The 18,141-nt window shown below is 45.4% G+C and overlaps 1 protein-coding gene across 1 annotated transcript; it reads left to right on the forward strand.

Annotated features, from left to right (window-relative positions):
- The first annotated feature begins 922 nt into the window (after positions 1 to 922).
- Positions 923 to 18,141, forward strand: PITPNB (phosphatidylinositol transfer protein beta). The gene is made up of 11 exons (XM_051785589.1): positions 923 to 1,007; positions 1,888 to 1,918; positions 2,729 to 2,874; positions 3,833 to 3,924; positions 4,492 to 4,499; positions 5,617 to 5,691; positions 6,861 to 6,944; positions 12,195 to 12,272; positions 12,778 to 12,888; positions 13,400 to 13,522; positions 17,465 to 18,141. Exons 1-11 carry the CDS (start codon positions 988 to 990, stop codon positions 17,513 to 17,515), a joined length of 819 nt encoding a protein of 272 aa, XP_051641549.1. The 5' UTR covers positions 923 to 987; the 3' UTR covers positions 17,516 to 18,141.

Raw genomic sequence — 18,141 nt, forward strand, 5'->3', positions numbered from 1 at the left:
GCTCCTTGAGGAGTGTTCCAGGAACCAGCGTTCTGGCCTCCTCACAGCCTGGAGGGGCTCCACGGAATGTTCCGCTTTCGAGGCTGAGTTCACCCTTCTTTCAACGCCTCTGAGCTCTCAGGCTTCCTTTCATTTTTTTGTTTTTAATGACAGCTGATGGTCAAGCGTTACCTGTGGGACCAGCGGGGGCAGGTGGGACTGAGCCCCAGCACGGCAGAGCCTTGCTCCTCCTCGTGTGGGTGCCAGTCCTTATTAATTCCTGGCGTCCTCGCTACTGACTTGTGACTGGGATGGAGGATAAAGAGCTGGTCTCACAAGAGGGCGGCATTGGCCGCGGTAACGGCCTCGGATGGAGCCGGGAACGCGCCTTTCCCTGGCGGAGGCACCGCGCCTGCAGGGCCGCGGTGTGGTTCCGTTCGCGTGTCCAACGAGGGCAGTGCGGAAGCAACAGCGACCCGCAGAAGGATTTTGCTCGACAGACTCAGGGAATTCCAGCTCCCCCCGCCCGGCAGGGGCTGGTGCTGGCGGCGCCCCCGCCGAGACCGGGGCTCGGTGTGAGAGCGGGGCCGGGCACTGCGGGACAGCGGGACTCAGGACAGGCCGCCGCGCGCCTGAAGGGCGCCGACACTTCCCGTTGTGCCTCCCGCGGGCCGGGCCGCGCAGGACCCGCGGCCGGGCGGGCAAACGGCGCAGCCGCCGCCGTTGGGGCGGGGCCGTCCCGGGGCCGCGCCCGCCCCGCGCGGCGCCGGCCCGTGACGTCATCTCGCCGGCCGACGAAGGCGCGCGGGGCGGGGGCGGGGCCGGTCCGGCGACGCGCCCTGATTGGCCGCTTACGGGTGAGGTGTGCGCTCGCGGGAGCTGCGCGCCCTGGGATTGGCGGCGGCCGGCGCACGCGCGCGCCCCGAGGGCGAGGCGCGGGCGCGATTGGCCGCGCGGGCGGGGGCGGGGCCTGGCCCGAGAGCGGCGCGTGCGCGGAGGGACGGGAAGATGGTGCTGATCAAGGAGTTGTGAGTGGGGGCGGCGGGGGGAGTGCGGGGGCTCCGGGGGACACCGACGGGCACCGGGGGGGCTCTTTCACCGCCATTGCCCCCTCCGGCCTCCCCCGCCCGCGCCGCTCTCCCCGGGCCGCGGGGCCGCTCCGCCCACCCGCCCGTGCGCCGGGGCCGCCGCCACGGCCCCGCTCCGGCCGGTCCGCACCCGGGCACGCGGCCCGGGCGGCCCCTGCGCGGAGCGGGAGCCGCGGCCCCGCTCCAGGGTCTCCTGGACCTCCGTCCCCTCGGGCCACGCCGTGCCCAGGCGGCGGTGCCGCGGCGAGCGCGTCGTCCTGCGGGATTTCTCCCCGTTTTCCTTAGAAAGCGATTCGGTGGCAGCGGCGACCGTCCTGGAGCGGGGCCAGGGCCCTTCCCTGCTCGCAGCTCCCTGAGCTGCCGGCGCCGGGAGTTCCACGCCGCTGGGGAGGTCTTTCTCGTGGGGGCTTTTGCCAGCAAACCACCAGCCGGTTTGCTCCTCCGTCCCACCCTTTGGCTTTAGGTTACTTCGACGTCCAGTAACTGTAGCCTCAGCGGTAGTAAAGGTTCAAAAGCTTAAACAAATTAAGCACGACACAAAGTTATGGCAGAGCTGGAAGTAGATCTGAAATTTCCTGGCTCTTTTCTGCGGTTTCTAACATCCTCCACCCCTTGTTTTTCCTTTTGTAACGTGTTTGACATTGAACTTTGCTTGGGTTTGTTGCATTATACTCAAAGCCTCCCTGTCAACAGAGCATTTCTAAAGAGAAAACTTGAATTAGCTCCTTTTGACACTTTCTTGAATACCTGTGTTACATTTTATGTCTTTTATCTCAGATGAAGCCTAATGATTCATTTTGTTGAATTTGCTCTTTTCCAGCCGAGTGGTTTTACCTTGCTCAGTGCAAGAGGTATGTCCTGGTGCTCCCTGCTTTGTTTGGGCTCAGGGATGGGGGGGCTGTGTAGGGTCCAAATGTCCCCTGTGCTGTCCCTGCCAGAGGGGAGTGACACAGGCATGAGCCCTGTTCCTTCCCATCAGGGAATTTACAAGGAGACAAATGCAGCACAGAGCCTTGAGCTGGTTCTGAGCCCTCCACTGCCACCTGTGCCACTGTGCCCTGTGGCAGCACTTTCCTGCTGATCGGGCACTGAGGGACTCCAAGCCTTTTCCTAAAGCCAAAAGTGGGAATTGTCCTCTCGGATGTGAAGCCAGCAACTCAAATGGCACTGAGGTGCATTTAAAGGAGAGGCATGACAGGGGGTCTGAACACACTCCTGTGCTTGTCCTGCAGTGTGCATTTCCTGGGTCCTGGGAGGGCAGCATCTAGTTGGTTAAAAGTATGAACTGGGGAGGCTTAGAGCTGGAAATCAGTCATTTCAAAATCTGTAAACTCAAAATGTGTGTTTCTTTGATGCAATGAAGCACAACAAATACACTTTATTCTTAGGAAGGGGAGAATGAAGTGTAACAAGTTGGGTGTGTGCCAAAGTGTTGGATTGTTATGAAGCAACCTGGGTATAAACTTGGTGCTTGTGAGCTGCAGATATGTGTTGCCAGAAGGTTGTCAGAGTTTACTAAATGTCTTTTATATGGTGTATTTTACTTTCCTGATAATTTTGTTTGTACTACTGCATTTTTACTGGAAACAGCTAAATTGTTTTATCTGTTAAAAGTTTTGGCCAACTTCAGTGCTGACATTTGAATTCTCTTCCCTTTTCAGTATCAAGTTGGGCAACTTTATTCTGTGGCAGAAGCTAGCAAAAATGAAACAGGAGGAGGGGAAGGCATTCAAGTCTTAAAAAACGAGCCTTATGAAGAGGATGGTGAGAAGGGACAATATACTCACAAGATCTACCATTTAAAGAGGTGAGGAAAACGTTGATGCACATTGTAGTCAGTTTGTTGTGAGGGCAGCCTTCCATTGTTTGCCATTCTAGGACACTTGCTTGTGTTTTTCTGCCACTCTGTAATTTGCTGAATTGTGCATTAATGCTCTGGTGAGTAGGAAAACATGTGAAATACGTGATGGACAGCTTGTGGGACAAACTGAAGGAATTATGTTTGCTTGCTCTAGACAGAGAGGAGTTGAAGATGAGTGGGACATAAGGTTCCTGCCTTAATTATCAGCTGTTTTTTTTCCTTGAATTCAAAATAAATAGGCCAGGAACTTATTCACCATCCTTGGAGAAAAACTGAGGCTGGAACACTTACCTAGGTTGATCTCTGTCTGTCCCTTATGCACATGTGTATCTGGAGTTTGTTTAAAGTTGCCTCCTTTAAGGACACCAGCCTTGAGCATTCTCCTGGGTAACACCAAATTTCTCTTGTATCAGATTTGGTTACTTTTTTCACTCTGTCCAATTCTTGGTCCCTGTCAGGGGCACTCTGCTGGGCTAGAGAGGGCAGTTATTGTCAGGGGTGGTAATTCAGTTGCTCTTGGAGAGCTGCAGGTCTCCTCTTCAGGCACAGTTGCAGACCCTGCAGGGCTCCACTTGGGCTGCAGATCAGGAGCTGGAGGGAAGGGCTCTGCCCAGTGCTCTCCCTCAGCAGGTGTCTTTGCTGCTCTGGAAGAGGAAAGACAGCACACCTTTCATCAGAATCACATAGCTCACGCTCATTTACTTTATTATTACCTTACCCATTTTTTTCTTTATGATGTTGTGATCAGGAAGGGTTTTGGAGTTCCTGTGTATTTCACTACATGTGCATCATAACCTTTCAAATGCTTGGGTAGAATGTGCCTTTCTTTTTGGAGTGGAAGAAACCAATGAGGAATTTCAGCTGGCAGAATTTTTAAAATATTGTCCTTGTTTGTTTTTTCCAGTAAAGTCCCTGGCTTTGTAAGGATGATTGCTCCAGAAGGCTCCCTGGTGTTCCATGAGAAAGCCTGGAATGCGTATCCCTACTGTAGAACAAGTAGGTTTCCCCTTGTGTGTTTTGCTGTCAGTGTTCAGTGAAGGGATGGGCTGAAATGGTTTAGAAGAGCGGGGCCATCGAGAGGAAGATGCATTTCAGATGTTCCTCTGGCATGTGGGGGGTCTCCTCTGGAAAGGAGAGCTGCTCCTGGGGCTGCTCAGGTCCAGGAGCCTGCGGAGACCTGGCATCCAGTGTCCTGGGATGAGGGCAAGGAGGGGATTCCCTTCAGGGCTAGGACAGAGCCTGTGTGAGAATCACTATATTTTCATAGTCTGTTAGAGCTGACTGCTGGGTTTTATTGTAGTAATTGTAATTCCTAAGAGTAGTTAGGCTGGGAGTAGTTTGTGTGTGTTTCTGTTGAACAGTTTGAAGTGTCCTGTAAGGAACTCCCAAGGTTAAGGCCATCAAGTCAGTCTGCTGAGCTTTGCTGTGATGCCTACAGCTGCTGTTCAGACAGACTCTGTTGTACTGCAGAGCAGTTATATGTGAGATCTTTCAGAAACAATCGTATCTAATATGACTCTTTGTTTCCTTTTCCTTTTCATTGCACGGGTTTCCAACGACCAGTTGTGACAGTGAGTATTTGAATTCCTACCAGTCCCATGTTGGTTTTTTTTGAGATAATATTTTGTCTGTTGTTACCACTACAGTTGTCTGGCCCCAGCCTGTCATATGTGCCTTGCTAGGGTTCCTGGCATAGAGCTCCCTGTTACTTTATTTGTCTGCATATGGCTATAATTAGAAAAAACTGTAATTTGTGAGAGAAATTATTTCATTTTTGTCACCTTCTTTTATGCCTTTACTTACCATTACAGCTGCATAATATCTGACCTGCTAAGACATAATGCTAAAAAGGGGGGGGGGGGGCGAAACCCACACCAAATTAGAGGCTTTTACCCTCTTGAATGCAAGAAGAACAATGAAATGGAATCAGTCCCTACCTGTCTGAAATGCCACTGCTGTAAAGTGAATTCCTGCCTCGGTTAAAATGTGGTAACTGGGAATTTAAATGGATCAGCATAGCTCAGAGTTTGGATTTGCTTTTTTAAGATGCATGGAAGGGACATCATTAAGAATTTAATGCCCTGTGTATATGTTTTAGTTGCCTGTTTAAGAACACGTATAAGTTAAATGTTAAACTGCTTTATCTGCTCTCTTGCAAATGTGGTTTAGACTGTTACCAGGTAGATGCAACACAAGGAGTAACAAGTGAGTTTGAACTCTTGAGTTTGACTCATCATGACACCTGTGCACACAGGTCTGTGCTTTCTGACTTCTGGAATCAGCAGGGTTCTGTGATAGCCTTTAGATGTATAGTTTAGTGATAGCTGGACCTTTATGATGATTATTGTGCTGTGCAGTAACATCTAACTGCAGTATTAGTAATTTGGAAATTACTTGAACACAGAGGTAAAGAACTTCAGGGTTGAGGAAGCAGGACAGCAAATGGCAGAGTTATTTCTGTTGGTGTGCACAGCTGGAGCTGAAATTCTCAAACATACTTACTGCCCCAGCTTAAGATTATCATGCACCTATTTCTGTGTGTAGGTAAAGGGGCTGTTTCTCTGGTAAATTAAATAGGTTGGTTTGCTAGTCAAGGCTTAGTAGTGGCTTGTATGTAGATACCATTTCTCTAAACTGTAGGCATAGAAGTGTAATCAGACTCATACTTTTTGCTTTTAATTCTTACAGAATGAATACATGAAAGATGACTTCTTCATAAAAATTGAGACCTGGCATAAACCAGATTTGGGGACAACAGAGAATGTGAGTTGAGGTTTGGATACTAGGCCTTAGTGCAATTGTACAGTTAGTAAAGATAAAGTATTCTGTACCTGGTAATGGTGGATAATTACTGCATAAAGTCAATGCCTGACCAGTAAGTAAAGCAAGAAAAGCATTATTGAAGTCCTTTCAGGGTGGTCAAGCTGTCCCACCTAAGGAGATCCAAGGACAAAAGAAGGTTTGTGGTTTTTAAGTTGAGGTCAATGCAGATGCTTGATTCTCACACAAATATTTAAATAACTTTTCAGTAAGTTCTTTTCTTATTCCATGTTCTTTTACCTTAGACATGCTAGTGATAGTTAGTCTGACAAGTTTATTTGAAAACAAGTTTTACAACAGGTTTCACGAGGCCATTGGAGCTGATCTGTGTACAGTGTGTAGTTACATATTGAAGCTGCCTCTGTAAATCATCCCAGCTGGCAATGTTCTCATTTTCCTCCCCAGACAGTTGATTTGGTTCACAGGTCACTTCAGGATAATTTTGATCTGTAGTGACAAACATTTATCAACAGTCCACAGAGTTGCCAGTCTGTTTCCAGTGCCTGGATGAACTGTAGCACTGGATGTGCTGCACAGAAGGGCAGTGTTCCTGGGGCAGCTCTGCTTCCTGTAACTAAGTTTAGGTGTGTTGGACAGACTACAGGTGAGGAGCTGATTTCATCCTGAGACCTTTACACATGCTCACACCACACACACTTCACCTGGTCCACATTCAAGGCAGCCCTCTATGATTCAGGGAGCCTGTGAGATCAGTCAGGTTATTGAAACCTGCATATTTGCACTTGGAACTTGTACTGCTTCTTTCTAGCTCAGAAAGCTCATGCAGATTATGGAGTGGGTAATGGCTCTAATTAGAGCTTGATTTCATTAGTGCTAACAAATGTGGCAGATGAATACAGCTTAATTTTAAATCCGGGTTTCCTGAATGCACAAAAAGTGAAGGCTTTGTGCTGGTTTAAACTTGGTTAGTGAGTGAATTAAACTTTAGCTGTGGAAATCATTCCCTTTGAGAAAGGCAGAGGAAAAAAAGGGTAGGTTTGGAGAATGCTACCTTTATGTAATTCTGAAAAACTCCATGGCACACATATGTACTGCACAAGGTGCACCACTGTGTAACATGCCAGGAATCATTCCTTTTTCTCTTTTTGCAGGTGCACAATTTAGATCCCAACACATGGAGGAGTGTTGAAGTTGTCCATATTGATATTGCAGATAGAACTCAAGTAGAACCAGGAGTAAGTAAATGCTTTGCTACTGGGATATAGATGCAGCCTGCAGCTGATTGCACTGGTGGTTTGTGTTGATTGTGAATAAGCTAAAGTGGTGTGAATTTCACACAACAGAGACATGAAAAGTATCTTAAACAGAATTACTCAATTACGTGCCTCCCTTACTTTCTTGGTTCTAGTGCTGATGCTTTCAGCACATCTGGATCTGTTGGGGCTGTTGTCTGGTTTGTTTAACTGTAACAGCTGGACTGTTCCATGTGTAATAATTTTTGGACAGTAGGGGAATGGTAGGCACTAATATGGAGACTGTTTCCACAATAAATTTGATTGTCTTGAGTTTGTGCAAGGAGATGTTCTTTATAGTGTTTCACTGTTATTTTCTGAAAATAAATACTTGGATAACCTACATTCTGGGGAGAGGACTCTTTGCAGGAGGGCCTTGGAACTATTTTTAGTACATTATCCTCTTTTTGGTTTTGTGTATTTGACCTACAGAGTATCAAAACTATGAGTGCAGAGCAGTCTCATCCAAAGTCTCAAGTCTCTTCTGATGTTACTACATTCGGTTTCCTTTTTGTTAACTTCTAACACCATTTCCACTTTTAGCAAATATTTTGAACAGGTATTTTCAGATTCAAACTCACAGTGTAGCCCATCCTTGTGTAGGAATACTTAGGATTAATTTGCACCATCTGATTCAAATTTTCATTTCCATTTCATCTCCCAGAAACTCAGTTTTGCAAAGTCCTGATTTCATTAACCAAAGCCTGGCTTTGTGCTCAGACTCTTAGCAGACTGATAACTGAGTTACCTTCAGACTCACACCCCTGCCATTCACCTGTTTGCCCCTTCTGGGATTAGACAGCAGGAATTCTCTGGGTCCTACACTTGGAATCTCTTCTGTTATGAAAATCTGCATTTTCCAGCCTTTATCTTCTCAGGACTCCAGGAGAGAGACTTTCCATTTATGCTGATATATCTTTATCAATTTTAGATCATGGAACTTGATTTTTTTTTTTTTTTTGAAGTTCAGCTGCATTATAGTAACAAAATTGCCCTGATTGACATGCTGGCTTTGTGCCTTCAGAGAAGGCTGCTGGTCTTGGAAAGTAAATGTCCCCTATGAAACCATCAGCTGTTTTCCCTGTGTTCTATTTGTCTAGAGGTTCTTTTCCTGCTGTTTCTTTATCTTTGTTCAGTGATATTTGAGCAATCACCAGTTTACTCTGTGGGGTAATACCTGAAATCATGTGCTTTGTATGGTTTTGGGGGTTTTTTTTGTTATGATGCTTGTTTGGGAACTATCATTCTGAGTGGCTGGTTGGGTCTTTTGGCCTGCTCCATTTTTCAGGGAAAAGCAATAGTCAGTGTTGCTAAAAGAAAGTTTTATTTGTACATTTATCTTCTCAGACATTGTTTGCCTGGAAAAGCAGCTCAAATGTATGACCTTGGGTAACTAGGACTGAGAATGGAGCTACGTTTAAGATTTAGCAATTTTGATAAAAGTTTTCATACATTCAAGATTTATCTTTTTGTTCAGTGAATTAACTTCTCCACCCTGCTGCGGCGTAGCAGTTACTTTAGTTTCAGAGCCACAATTGGCATAAATATAAAAATAGTAAATTTCTTTAAGCTACTAATGGCATGCATATGCTAACTCATGCTCATTAAAGTATGTATAAAAATAATTTGGCTGACATCTGTGACTTTCTTTAGATAAAAATTTAACCCTGCCCATTCTTAATCATCTCCAGCATCCAGTCCATGTCACTTTATGTGATTTGTATATAAAAATTACCTCCCAGGAGAGGAAGACTTTTTAAAGAGTAAGCAAAAGTGAACCCTCAATTAACATCAGAAGAGGCTGTGGTTTTGGAAACAATTTGTAGGAAAGGAGAGTGTAGTGAAAACAAATTGAAATCAGATTTATAGCTATGTTTGTACAATGAAGAAATGAAAAGTCTTGTTCTAGGTCACAGTGGATCTTCATTGTGTTACTTGAAAGAAAGTTGTAGAACTACAATTTTGTGCTCTAATTAGATTATTTTACACATGCCTTAAGAGTTCAGATTTCTGTGTGCTATCTATCCCTTGTTCTACAGTTTGAGGAAATATACTGGAAATGCTCTTCTGTAGTCTGTAAGGAAGTGTTAAAAGATTCTTGAGTTAAAGAGTTTGATGGGTGGATCTCTTCCATTTCAGACTTAATTTATCATGTGATAGGCACCTAAAAACTACATGTTATTAGTCTTGAAACTTTTGAGTCATTATATGATGACACATCCCATGGAACAGCCTGTCTATGTAGCTTTTAGCTTACTAGTGTTTCCCTCTCCTCTTTTTGTTTTCTATCCCTAAATAAGGCTTTTTCATCCTGTCCTGGGTGTTTATAAAGCTCTGTGTCTTCCAGCCTCCTTTCTGGAGACCTTTAACTTCCCGTTCCGAGCGCGGCACGCCGCGTGCGTCCGTGATGAGATAACCAGGCTGGTTTCATTTCTCATTTGAACCTTGGCGTTCTTTCAAAAGTGATTTCAGAGAATGGTTTCCCTGATAGCTGTGCTGTAGCTGCAGGACTCTTCAGGAGATGGGAATGACTACAGGACATTTTTGATTAAAAGCCATTTAGCCAAGCCTACCCAAAGCACACGGCTGCATGTCAGTGAAGTGCTGGTGACTGTTTCAGTTATGAGACATGGGAATCTGACTCAGAAATATGACATACTTGGATAAACCTGATTTTGAACTTCTGTTGTGCTGTGAATGAGCACCCACAGAGCTGTGGATCATGTTGAGAAGTGCTGGTAGGTGTTTCCTTCCACAGGGACCGTGTGTGACTTTTCTGCTCTGTAACACCAGTAGTAAGTATGTTCTCACGTTTAAAACATTAATGCAATATTGAGCTGAAAAGCCAGAATTTGTGTCCACCTGCCTAGTTAGTGTGATGCCACTGTGTGTTCAGGAAGTGCTTTTCATAGATTTGCAGATCAGGCACCAGACTTGTATAACTTTTATGTTAGGTTTGAAAAGTTTTCTTAAAATCATATGTTTTCAGTTTTTATACTTCTTGATAGTGAACTGTGAGCTCTCAGGAGTACTGTTACCACTCTGAGCAGATCTAAAAACTGAGAATGAGAATTGTAAAGAAGCGCCCAGGTTCTGGGTTTGTTGTAATATTTATTGTATATGGTTCATGATCTCTCTAAATAATTCTTTTCAGTAGATTGTTGCATTCATGCATGTTATGTTGAGAATTTGAGCAGAAACCGCCTGTGAAATTATATTTGTGTATTTCTTTGAAATAGTTTTAGCTCCTCTATCTTGTTATGCTGCTTCATGCTGATGTTTGCCTGTCTGGCTTTCCAGAGGGCTTTGGGGGTTTGAGCTGTAATATTTGCTCCAGCAGCTGCCTGCTTTTCTTCCTAAGAAGGACTTGCTGTTGTCAGGAGTTAAGCTCTTGCTGCACAGATATTTTCTTTAAACTCTGCAAAGAACTGTTGTTTATTTGTACTTTGGCTCTAGTCCAGTCTTCTTCCCTGCGTGCTGGTAGGGTTTGTGTGTGGAGAAGAGTTCCTACAATGCTCTCCTGTCTATCTAGGCTTTAGTCTATACAGGGTTTTGTCTGTCCTTAACAGGATTTGGGTTAACTGAGTTCTGAAAGGTCTTGATTCAAAACTTCTGTCTCTAGCATAGAAAACTTTACCATGACTCATCTAATTTCTTTGAACTTTTGTTTTCACTCCTACATTTTATTCCTAGATAACATTTTGTTCCCCAGTGTTTCCAGCTCTGGTTATTTATTTGTGGGTCCCAAATGCAAGAGCACAGTTGCTTTTTACCAGTGTCCCTGTGCAGTGGCAGGTAGGATGGCAGGTAACAGCATTGTGTGGGCTTGGGTGTCCCTGGAGTATCCAGACAAATCATCCCACAACATCAACCAGGCAGATCAAGGTTGCACATGTAGGTGAGTTTCAATGCCACATGCCCCACACCACTGTAGTGTAAGCTCTGCCTTGGTAGGCTATTCACACAGTGAAAATAAATTCAGGGTTATCTCAATGCAGTACCTGTTTTTATTTACAAAACTGGCACTAAGATGTGGATTCTTGTATTTCTGTTTAGCACATCACTGCCCCAAAACAGCAGCAATAGTTGTGCCAGCAATTAGTTATCTAGAGCAAAATTGTTTATCCATTACTATAGCTTGATCCTTTTCCATGTCTTCCATCCAGTGGTTGAGTGAAATTTTTAAAAGGCAATCATGATCAGTAATTTAAAACATTCAATATATTTCTATAAAAACACTCTGCTCTAGTATTTGCATAGATTTCCTACGGGTGATTTATGTGTAAAGAAAATGCCTCTTTTTCCACCCAAGGACTGTTAAAAAAAAAGTGTATCACGTTGAGCCTCCAGGACACGCAGAACCTGAGGATTCCAGTGGGTTGCAGCTGTCCTCTCCCACAGTATTTGGAAGTAACTCATGAGATGAGAAGTCTGCAGCTGGTGTCAAGTCCTGTGAGCTGTGTGGCTCCCTGGCTCCCGGCTGGGCTCCCAGAGGAGCCAGTCTTGGACACAGCCAGTGACTGCAGCTGAGTGCTGTGCTCACTGCAGCAGGAGCTGAGGCAGGGCTGGATATCCTGTGCTGCTGTGTATCTGCTCTTTTTGATGTCTGTGAAAAGGACGTGTGCTTTACTGCAGTGAAATCATAACTCAGTGGGTTTTACTGAAGTTCAGGTGACAAGTATGTCTGTTAGTCTTTCTGCAATTACAGTAATTCGAGTGAGCTTTAAATGTTTAAGTGTTGCTGAATTTCAGTGTTGCTGTGCCGGTTCCTCGGGCCGTGCCCTGGGGCAGGTGAAGGGTTGGGGAGCACTGTGGCAGCCCCTGCTGATGCTGGCTGGCTCAAATGTGGGCTCTTCAAATAAAACACGTTGTTTCAGTTAAGAGGGAGAACTAGAGGGAGCTCCTGGTTTGTGGAAGTTCATAAAACACTGATTAGCAATGTGATTGGAATGTCTTGACTCGCTTGGCTTCTTCTAGGAAATATTTGTTCAGTTCCTAAATTTTAATTGTATATGTTTGAACGCTCCATATGGAAGTTTGAACAGCTAGTAATGCTAGCCTGGCAGCTGTGCTCCACCCACCCTGCTCCACAGCACTCAGGGAATCACTTTGGCAGTCGTGGGCAGAAGCTTAATGCAGTGGGATATTGAATCTGGTGGAGTTTTCTTACTATAAGGGTGTTTTATGTTACAGGACTACAAAGCTGATGAAGATCCTGCATTATTTCAGTCAGTTAAGACGAAGAGAGGACCTCTGGGGCCAAATTGGAAGGTACTGGGAACATAAAGCCTTATGAAGTCTTTATCAGCAGAAAAACAGAGTTCATGGTCCCTTCAGAACCGTGCTCAACTCCAATTCAGGAAAAAATTTCCTGTGGCCCAGCACATCCTCCGTGGACCCCAGTGACATCCCAAGAGCAGCACACAGCTTGCCAGTACCCCTTGCCCCTGCCAACCATCAGAATCCATGTGCACACCATCCCAGGAGGGAAGGGACTGTGTGTGCCACACCAGAGATCTGAGCAGCCCAATGCTGTGCTCTGGGGTGAATCACAGGCAGTCTGTCAGGAACAGCCCCTAGTTAATAATTAGAATGTAGTTTCTCTGTAATAATACTTAGAACTATATTTTATTATTCTTATAACATAGTCAAATTCCATTAGTTTCCTATAAATTATATTATCTATAATTCTAATACATTAATTAGAATTATAATTTCTAATAATTAAAGTAAATTTTTAAAAATTTAAAACTTCTTTCTCATTGTCCCCAAATAGAAAGAGCTAGCAACCGATGAGGAGTGTCCCAAAATGTGTGCTTACAAGTTGGTGACCATCAAATTCAAGTGGTGGGGACTGCAGAACAAAGTTGAAAACTTTATACAAAAGGTGAGTGCTTCTGCCTTGTGGGATGGGGGGGCTGTGTTAATGTGGGGGTTGAGCAGAAACAGCAGTGCAGTTTCCTGTCCATTCTCCCAGCCAGTCCAACCATTTGTGTCTTGGTCTCCTACAAATGGGGCTTCACTGGTGGTACCAGAACAACTCTAAGGGGAAAAAAGCAAAGTCTTCAGGAAGTCCTTGTTCTGGTTTGTCAGCTGCCACCTTGGAGCTAAAACAGTTTTTAAAAGGATTCTTCATCATTTTCAAGTAATGTGAATTGCTGAACTTTCTTGAAACTTTTTTTTGATAGTGAAATTTGTTCATTTTTTCCATGCTAAAGTATGTGAGAAATGAGGTGAATTTTAATTGGATCCAGGGGTGTGAAGGGGCTGAACCTGTGCCAGTGTGAAACAGCACACGCCTGAAGATTTTAACTCTTCAGACTGAGCAGGTGCAATCACTTCACCAGCCTTTGGCAAGTCCTAGGCCAATGATCTAATGCTTGTTTATCTTTTTAAAGCAAGAAAAAAGGATATTTACCAACTTCCATCGCCAGCTGTTCTGTTGGATTGACAGGTGGATTGAACTGACTATGGAGGACATCAGGAGAATGGAGGATGAAACCCAGAGAGAGCTGGAAGCGGTAAGAAAAAGCTTTTTTAAGGCTTAGATGTGGGTGCTTCTACCTGTAGATTTGTCTGTTTGGAAACTGAGACAAGTTGTGTTGTGTCTGTGCCCTGTGTGTGTGTGTGTGTGCTGATGAACATTGTGGCCCCTTTGGTGATCCTCCTGTGCAGCCCCATGTGCTTCAGGCTTCTGCAGTCTGTGCTGGCAAGCTGGAAGTGGCTGTAAGGTAAATATCTCTGGTGTCATTAAACCCAGAATGCCTGCCCTGACCACCTCTGTGTTCATGGCACCACACCCATTGCACAAAGTCTCATTCAGGGCCTTTTTGCTGCTTGTGGATTAGAAGTCAGAGCTGCCACCTTCCTGTTCCATCACATGTCTTGCTGTGTTTCATTTCTAGTTATCACTAGATCTGATCTTTTTTTCCTCTTCAAACATGTTTTCAAGCAAGTTTGTGTCACGTGTCAGCTGTTCCAGTCCTAATTAGCACAGCAAACCAAAATTTTACTTCCAAAAAGGAAGTCACTAAAATTAACTGAGATGGTGTCAGTTTTCCTGCTTTAGTGGCTGTGAGGACCAAATCTCTATATCCTGACGTGGGCTGATGTCTGGGAGGAAGCTCGGATGTAGGGATTTGTCACTGCTCTTTCCTTTCAGAGGTGGACCACTAAAACAGGCTGGGAAGGAAGCTGTCTTCTGTAGTGTCTTTCCAGACCATAACCTTTGGCATGAACCTTTCCCATGTAAAATCCTGATGGCGATTTGCAGGTCCTTTGCAGTCTTTGGATGTGCAGTTGTATTTCATCCCATTTTGGCAACTGCTTCATGCCCCAAACCCAGTCAGGTTGCCACTGCCCTTCCACTGTCTTGGTTCTTCCAAAACACAATGTGTCTTCAGCTACAACTTGCTTTTTGTGTGGCTTGACTCATTCCAGACTCTCTAACCACGTTGCCCAAGGTTCAGCCCAGCTGTGGGCAGGGCCCTGTGCCTGGCACCTCTGTGCTGTTGGTACCAAACCAGCTGCAGCTCCTCCATCCCCTCTCGTGCTCTCTGGGGACTTTCAGAACTCTGTGGAACAGCCTGTGTTGTGTAGGGGTGTTTCCTGGGTTTGGAAGAAGTGTTTCTTCACGGTCCTGCGCAGCCATAGGTAGATGTGCTGAGATGGTAACACCAAACGTTCTTCTCCCATAATCTGGAGGGTTTGGCTGCATTGGCAGCCCCGGAATAAGCTTTGGACAAGACTGGTCTTCATTCACTTATGCAGACCTTGTGCACTCTCATGGGCATTTGGGTATTTTTGGCAGGTGTTCTCTCAAATCACGGGGGATTTCTTCTTGAATTCTACTTTATGCCTGATCCTGTTCCTAGAGCCAGCTGTTCCCAGGTGTCTGTGAAGGAGGAAGCATAACCACTTTCCTCTCTAGACTGATTTTTGCCAGAAGGGTCCCCTTTTGCACACCCATAGTTCTTCATTTGAAGTGAAAAAGACTTTATCCAATTTCCTGAGCAAGGGCAGTGGCAGTGAAGGGTGCTCACCAGGGGTGTGCTGGAGAGAGGCAGCACAGCCTGACACACCTGTGTGCATGAGGAAATTGTTCCTCTGTGTGTCTGTGGACTGTGGATGTTTGTCTTCTTGTAGAGAAAGTTGTTTCACATTTATCACTGGTAAGTAGCTTTTAAATATTTTTTTTTTCAAAATATTTGCTGCTTTTTAGTTCTTACCTTAAGCCAAACCCAGTTCACAAGTCTCTGGGTGTAACATTTATCCTCTTTCTTAAATATCAAATGTACTTATTTAATATTTTCTCATTTTGCAAAACAAGTCAAATACTTTTTTGCAAATAGCTTCTTATATAAGATATTGGCATCAGGAACTTGTGTGTTGTTGAAAAAGCCTTTTTTTTCCAAATGTATTGATGTTACACTAACCCAGATTTCTGTGTGTATTGTGAAATGTGAGAGGAGTGGGGACCTACCGTTTCAGGGTTTTCTCTGCTGTTACAAGAGGGGTATCTACAAACACCTATAAATGATGCAATTGCAAGGGGTTTGTGGTGAAGTGCATTATTGGAGAACATCATAAAGGCAAAACTATCACTGCCAAATAATCTGAATGCTAGCTTTTTCCCAAATAATGTTATATTGTTTCATATTCAACTACTCCATCCATTGTGCTCGCCAGTAACTGCCATTACATCCCCAGTACACCACAAAGTATGTTTTATGGCCAGGACCTCTGAGAAGTGAGGGATGAGGTGCTCAGTGTGACAGATACCTCCGTGCTCCCATCCCTGCAGAGCAGTCGGGCATGGACAGGTCTGCACTTCTGTGTGGCTGAAAACCAAACCAGGCACAAAGCAGGGCTGGCAGTGCTTGTTCTTTCCCACATGGCTTCCTGGTGCTCTTCTACTTCTCATGAACACTCTTTCTTCCTCCTGCTCCGAGTTGATCTTTCTCTGGATTCTGTGCACATTCCAGTTCTTTTGTTGCTCCTGTGTGTCATCTTCAGTCAATTTTTATAGTCAGGATCTCTCTTTTGTTACTTTTCTGTTACTCTCTGAGTCCTCATCAGTGTTCTTCCAGTTTCTTTATCCCAGCCCATCTTTTTCTCACTGTTTTTCTTTATCTCTCACTTGCTTGTTTCTGTCTCTGGCTCCATGAAACACACATCAGCTCCTCAGTGCAGAGTAGGAAAGCACCCGGCCCAGCCAAAGCCCTCTGACCAACTTCCCTCATGTCTTTGAGAGGGTAGAGATGGCACACTGGATATCCTGGGCAGTGGCTCCATGCTGGAGCATCGTGGGCCAGTAAAAATTCAAGCAGCGTTGTTTACAGCTGCTGTCTGGTTCCCAGATCTTGCCAAAAAGAAATACTATATACCCTCTGTCCAAAACCCCTGAGCTGTAGCTGGTCCTGACCGTGGCCAGGGAGAAGCAGTCCTGGCTCTGTAGATCGTTCCTTCTCTCGTACTAACCATGGCACGACAGGTTCTGTGTGTGGAGCTCACATTTTATTTCACTTCAGATGCGTAAGAAGGGTTCCGTTCGAGGCACTTTGGCTGCGGACGTCTAGAGGAGTTCTCTGTAGGTTCTGAGGCAAAGCAAGCTGTGTAAGTCAACTGCTGGATGGAAAAGGAGAAGAGGGATTAATGTTCTGATGGATGGGAATTGCTGGCAGAAGTCATTCTAATAATCCACATAACGTGTGATGTTGCCTTGCTCCTGCTTGACACTGGTGTGGTGATCAGCAGGTGGGACTGACCCGTGGTGCCCAGGGCACACCAGACAGGCACTGCTGCAGGTGCTCAGGCCAGGACAGAATTCTTGCAGTGTTGGCCACCTGCCCTGGTGCCTGATGCTTACCCAGTGCAGACACCTGAGGTGTGGGGCCTGCTGCTGCCACGGCAGTGGCACTGGGCCCTGGCACGCACCCCTGTCCTTCTGGGCACCAATTGGACACGTCGGCATCGCTTTGCTGCATGCACAGGAGCAGAGTGATCTGTGGCCTTGGTCCACATCACTTAGGGAACCTGTGGAGTGTCACCTTCCAACCACTTTCAGTTCTTGAAATCCAGTTCCACCCATTATTTATAGACACTAAACCATTTCTGCAGGAGCAGGTTCTCCAGGAGTTACAGACTCTTGGTGCTTATGCCCAGCACTTTGGTGCTGCTGTTCCACACAGGCACTGTTGTAACACTGCTGGGAATCCCAGCCCAACGGTGCCAAATCCCACTGATCCGTGTGAGCTCCCCAGCGACGGGGGCAGCTCCCACCCGAGGACAGCTCCAACTGAGATTCCCTCAGGAGCCGGCATTGCTTTGGTGTGACTTGCTCAGTCCCGGTGGTGTTCCGACAACCCTGGCCTGGCTTTCCCTGGAGATAATTTCCCTGCCTGTTTGGAACTCCCTGTCTGAGGAAGGTGCTCATGTGGAATTGGTGTTTTGTCTCTCCACAGCTGCGTAACCAAGGCCAAGTGAGAGGAACGAGCGCTGCCAATGATGAGTGACGACGGGCGATGCCGGTGCCGGATCTCGGATGTGTGTGTGGGTGCATGACTCTGTATATAACTATACACGCACATGCAGACGAAGGGGTGGTTACAGTGTCTCCGGGTGCTATACCTGTCCTAGCAAAGATTCCAAGGAAACTGCTTTCATTATGTATACCCCAAGCAAATAAAAATCAACTGAGTAGTGTCATTTAAAGGATGAATTTTGCTAACTGGTATGTTCATGAATGTCAATACTGGACCAATTTCTGCCCTACTTGTTTTTTTTTTTTTTTTCTCCTGTCCGAGTCATTCTGCCTCTAACTCACCCATCTCTCATTGTAAAGAAACACTCTCAAACAAGTTAATTTCAGTTTTATGTCTTCCCTATGTGATGAGTTTTGGAATAGGAACAATGAATGTATTTATAGCTATTTATTTCTGGATTGTCATTATCCTATAGTCAAATCAGAAAAAAAATTTCTATTAGTGGAAATTGGAAGACTTTTACTGCTGAATAAGTTTAACCCAAACGTTACCCACTCACTGATTTAAAAGAAAAAAAAAATCTTGTTTTATTGGACTTTTGTACATTGAAATGCTAATGGTTTTTCTTCATTAAAATTGGCAAGATTAAGGAAAAA

The sequence above is a fragment of the Manacus candei genome, unplaced genomic scaffold (genome assembly GCF_025592945.1).
Source record: "Manacus candei isolate 608988 ecotype Guabito, Panama unplaced genomic scaffold, ASM2559294v1 h1tg000020l, whole genome shotgun sequence".
Classification (NCBI taxonomy): Eukaryota; Metazoa; Chordata; class Aves; order Passeriformes; family Pipridae; genus Manacus; species Manacus candei.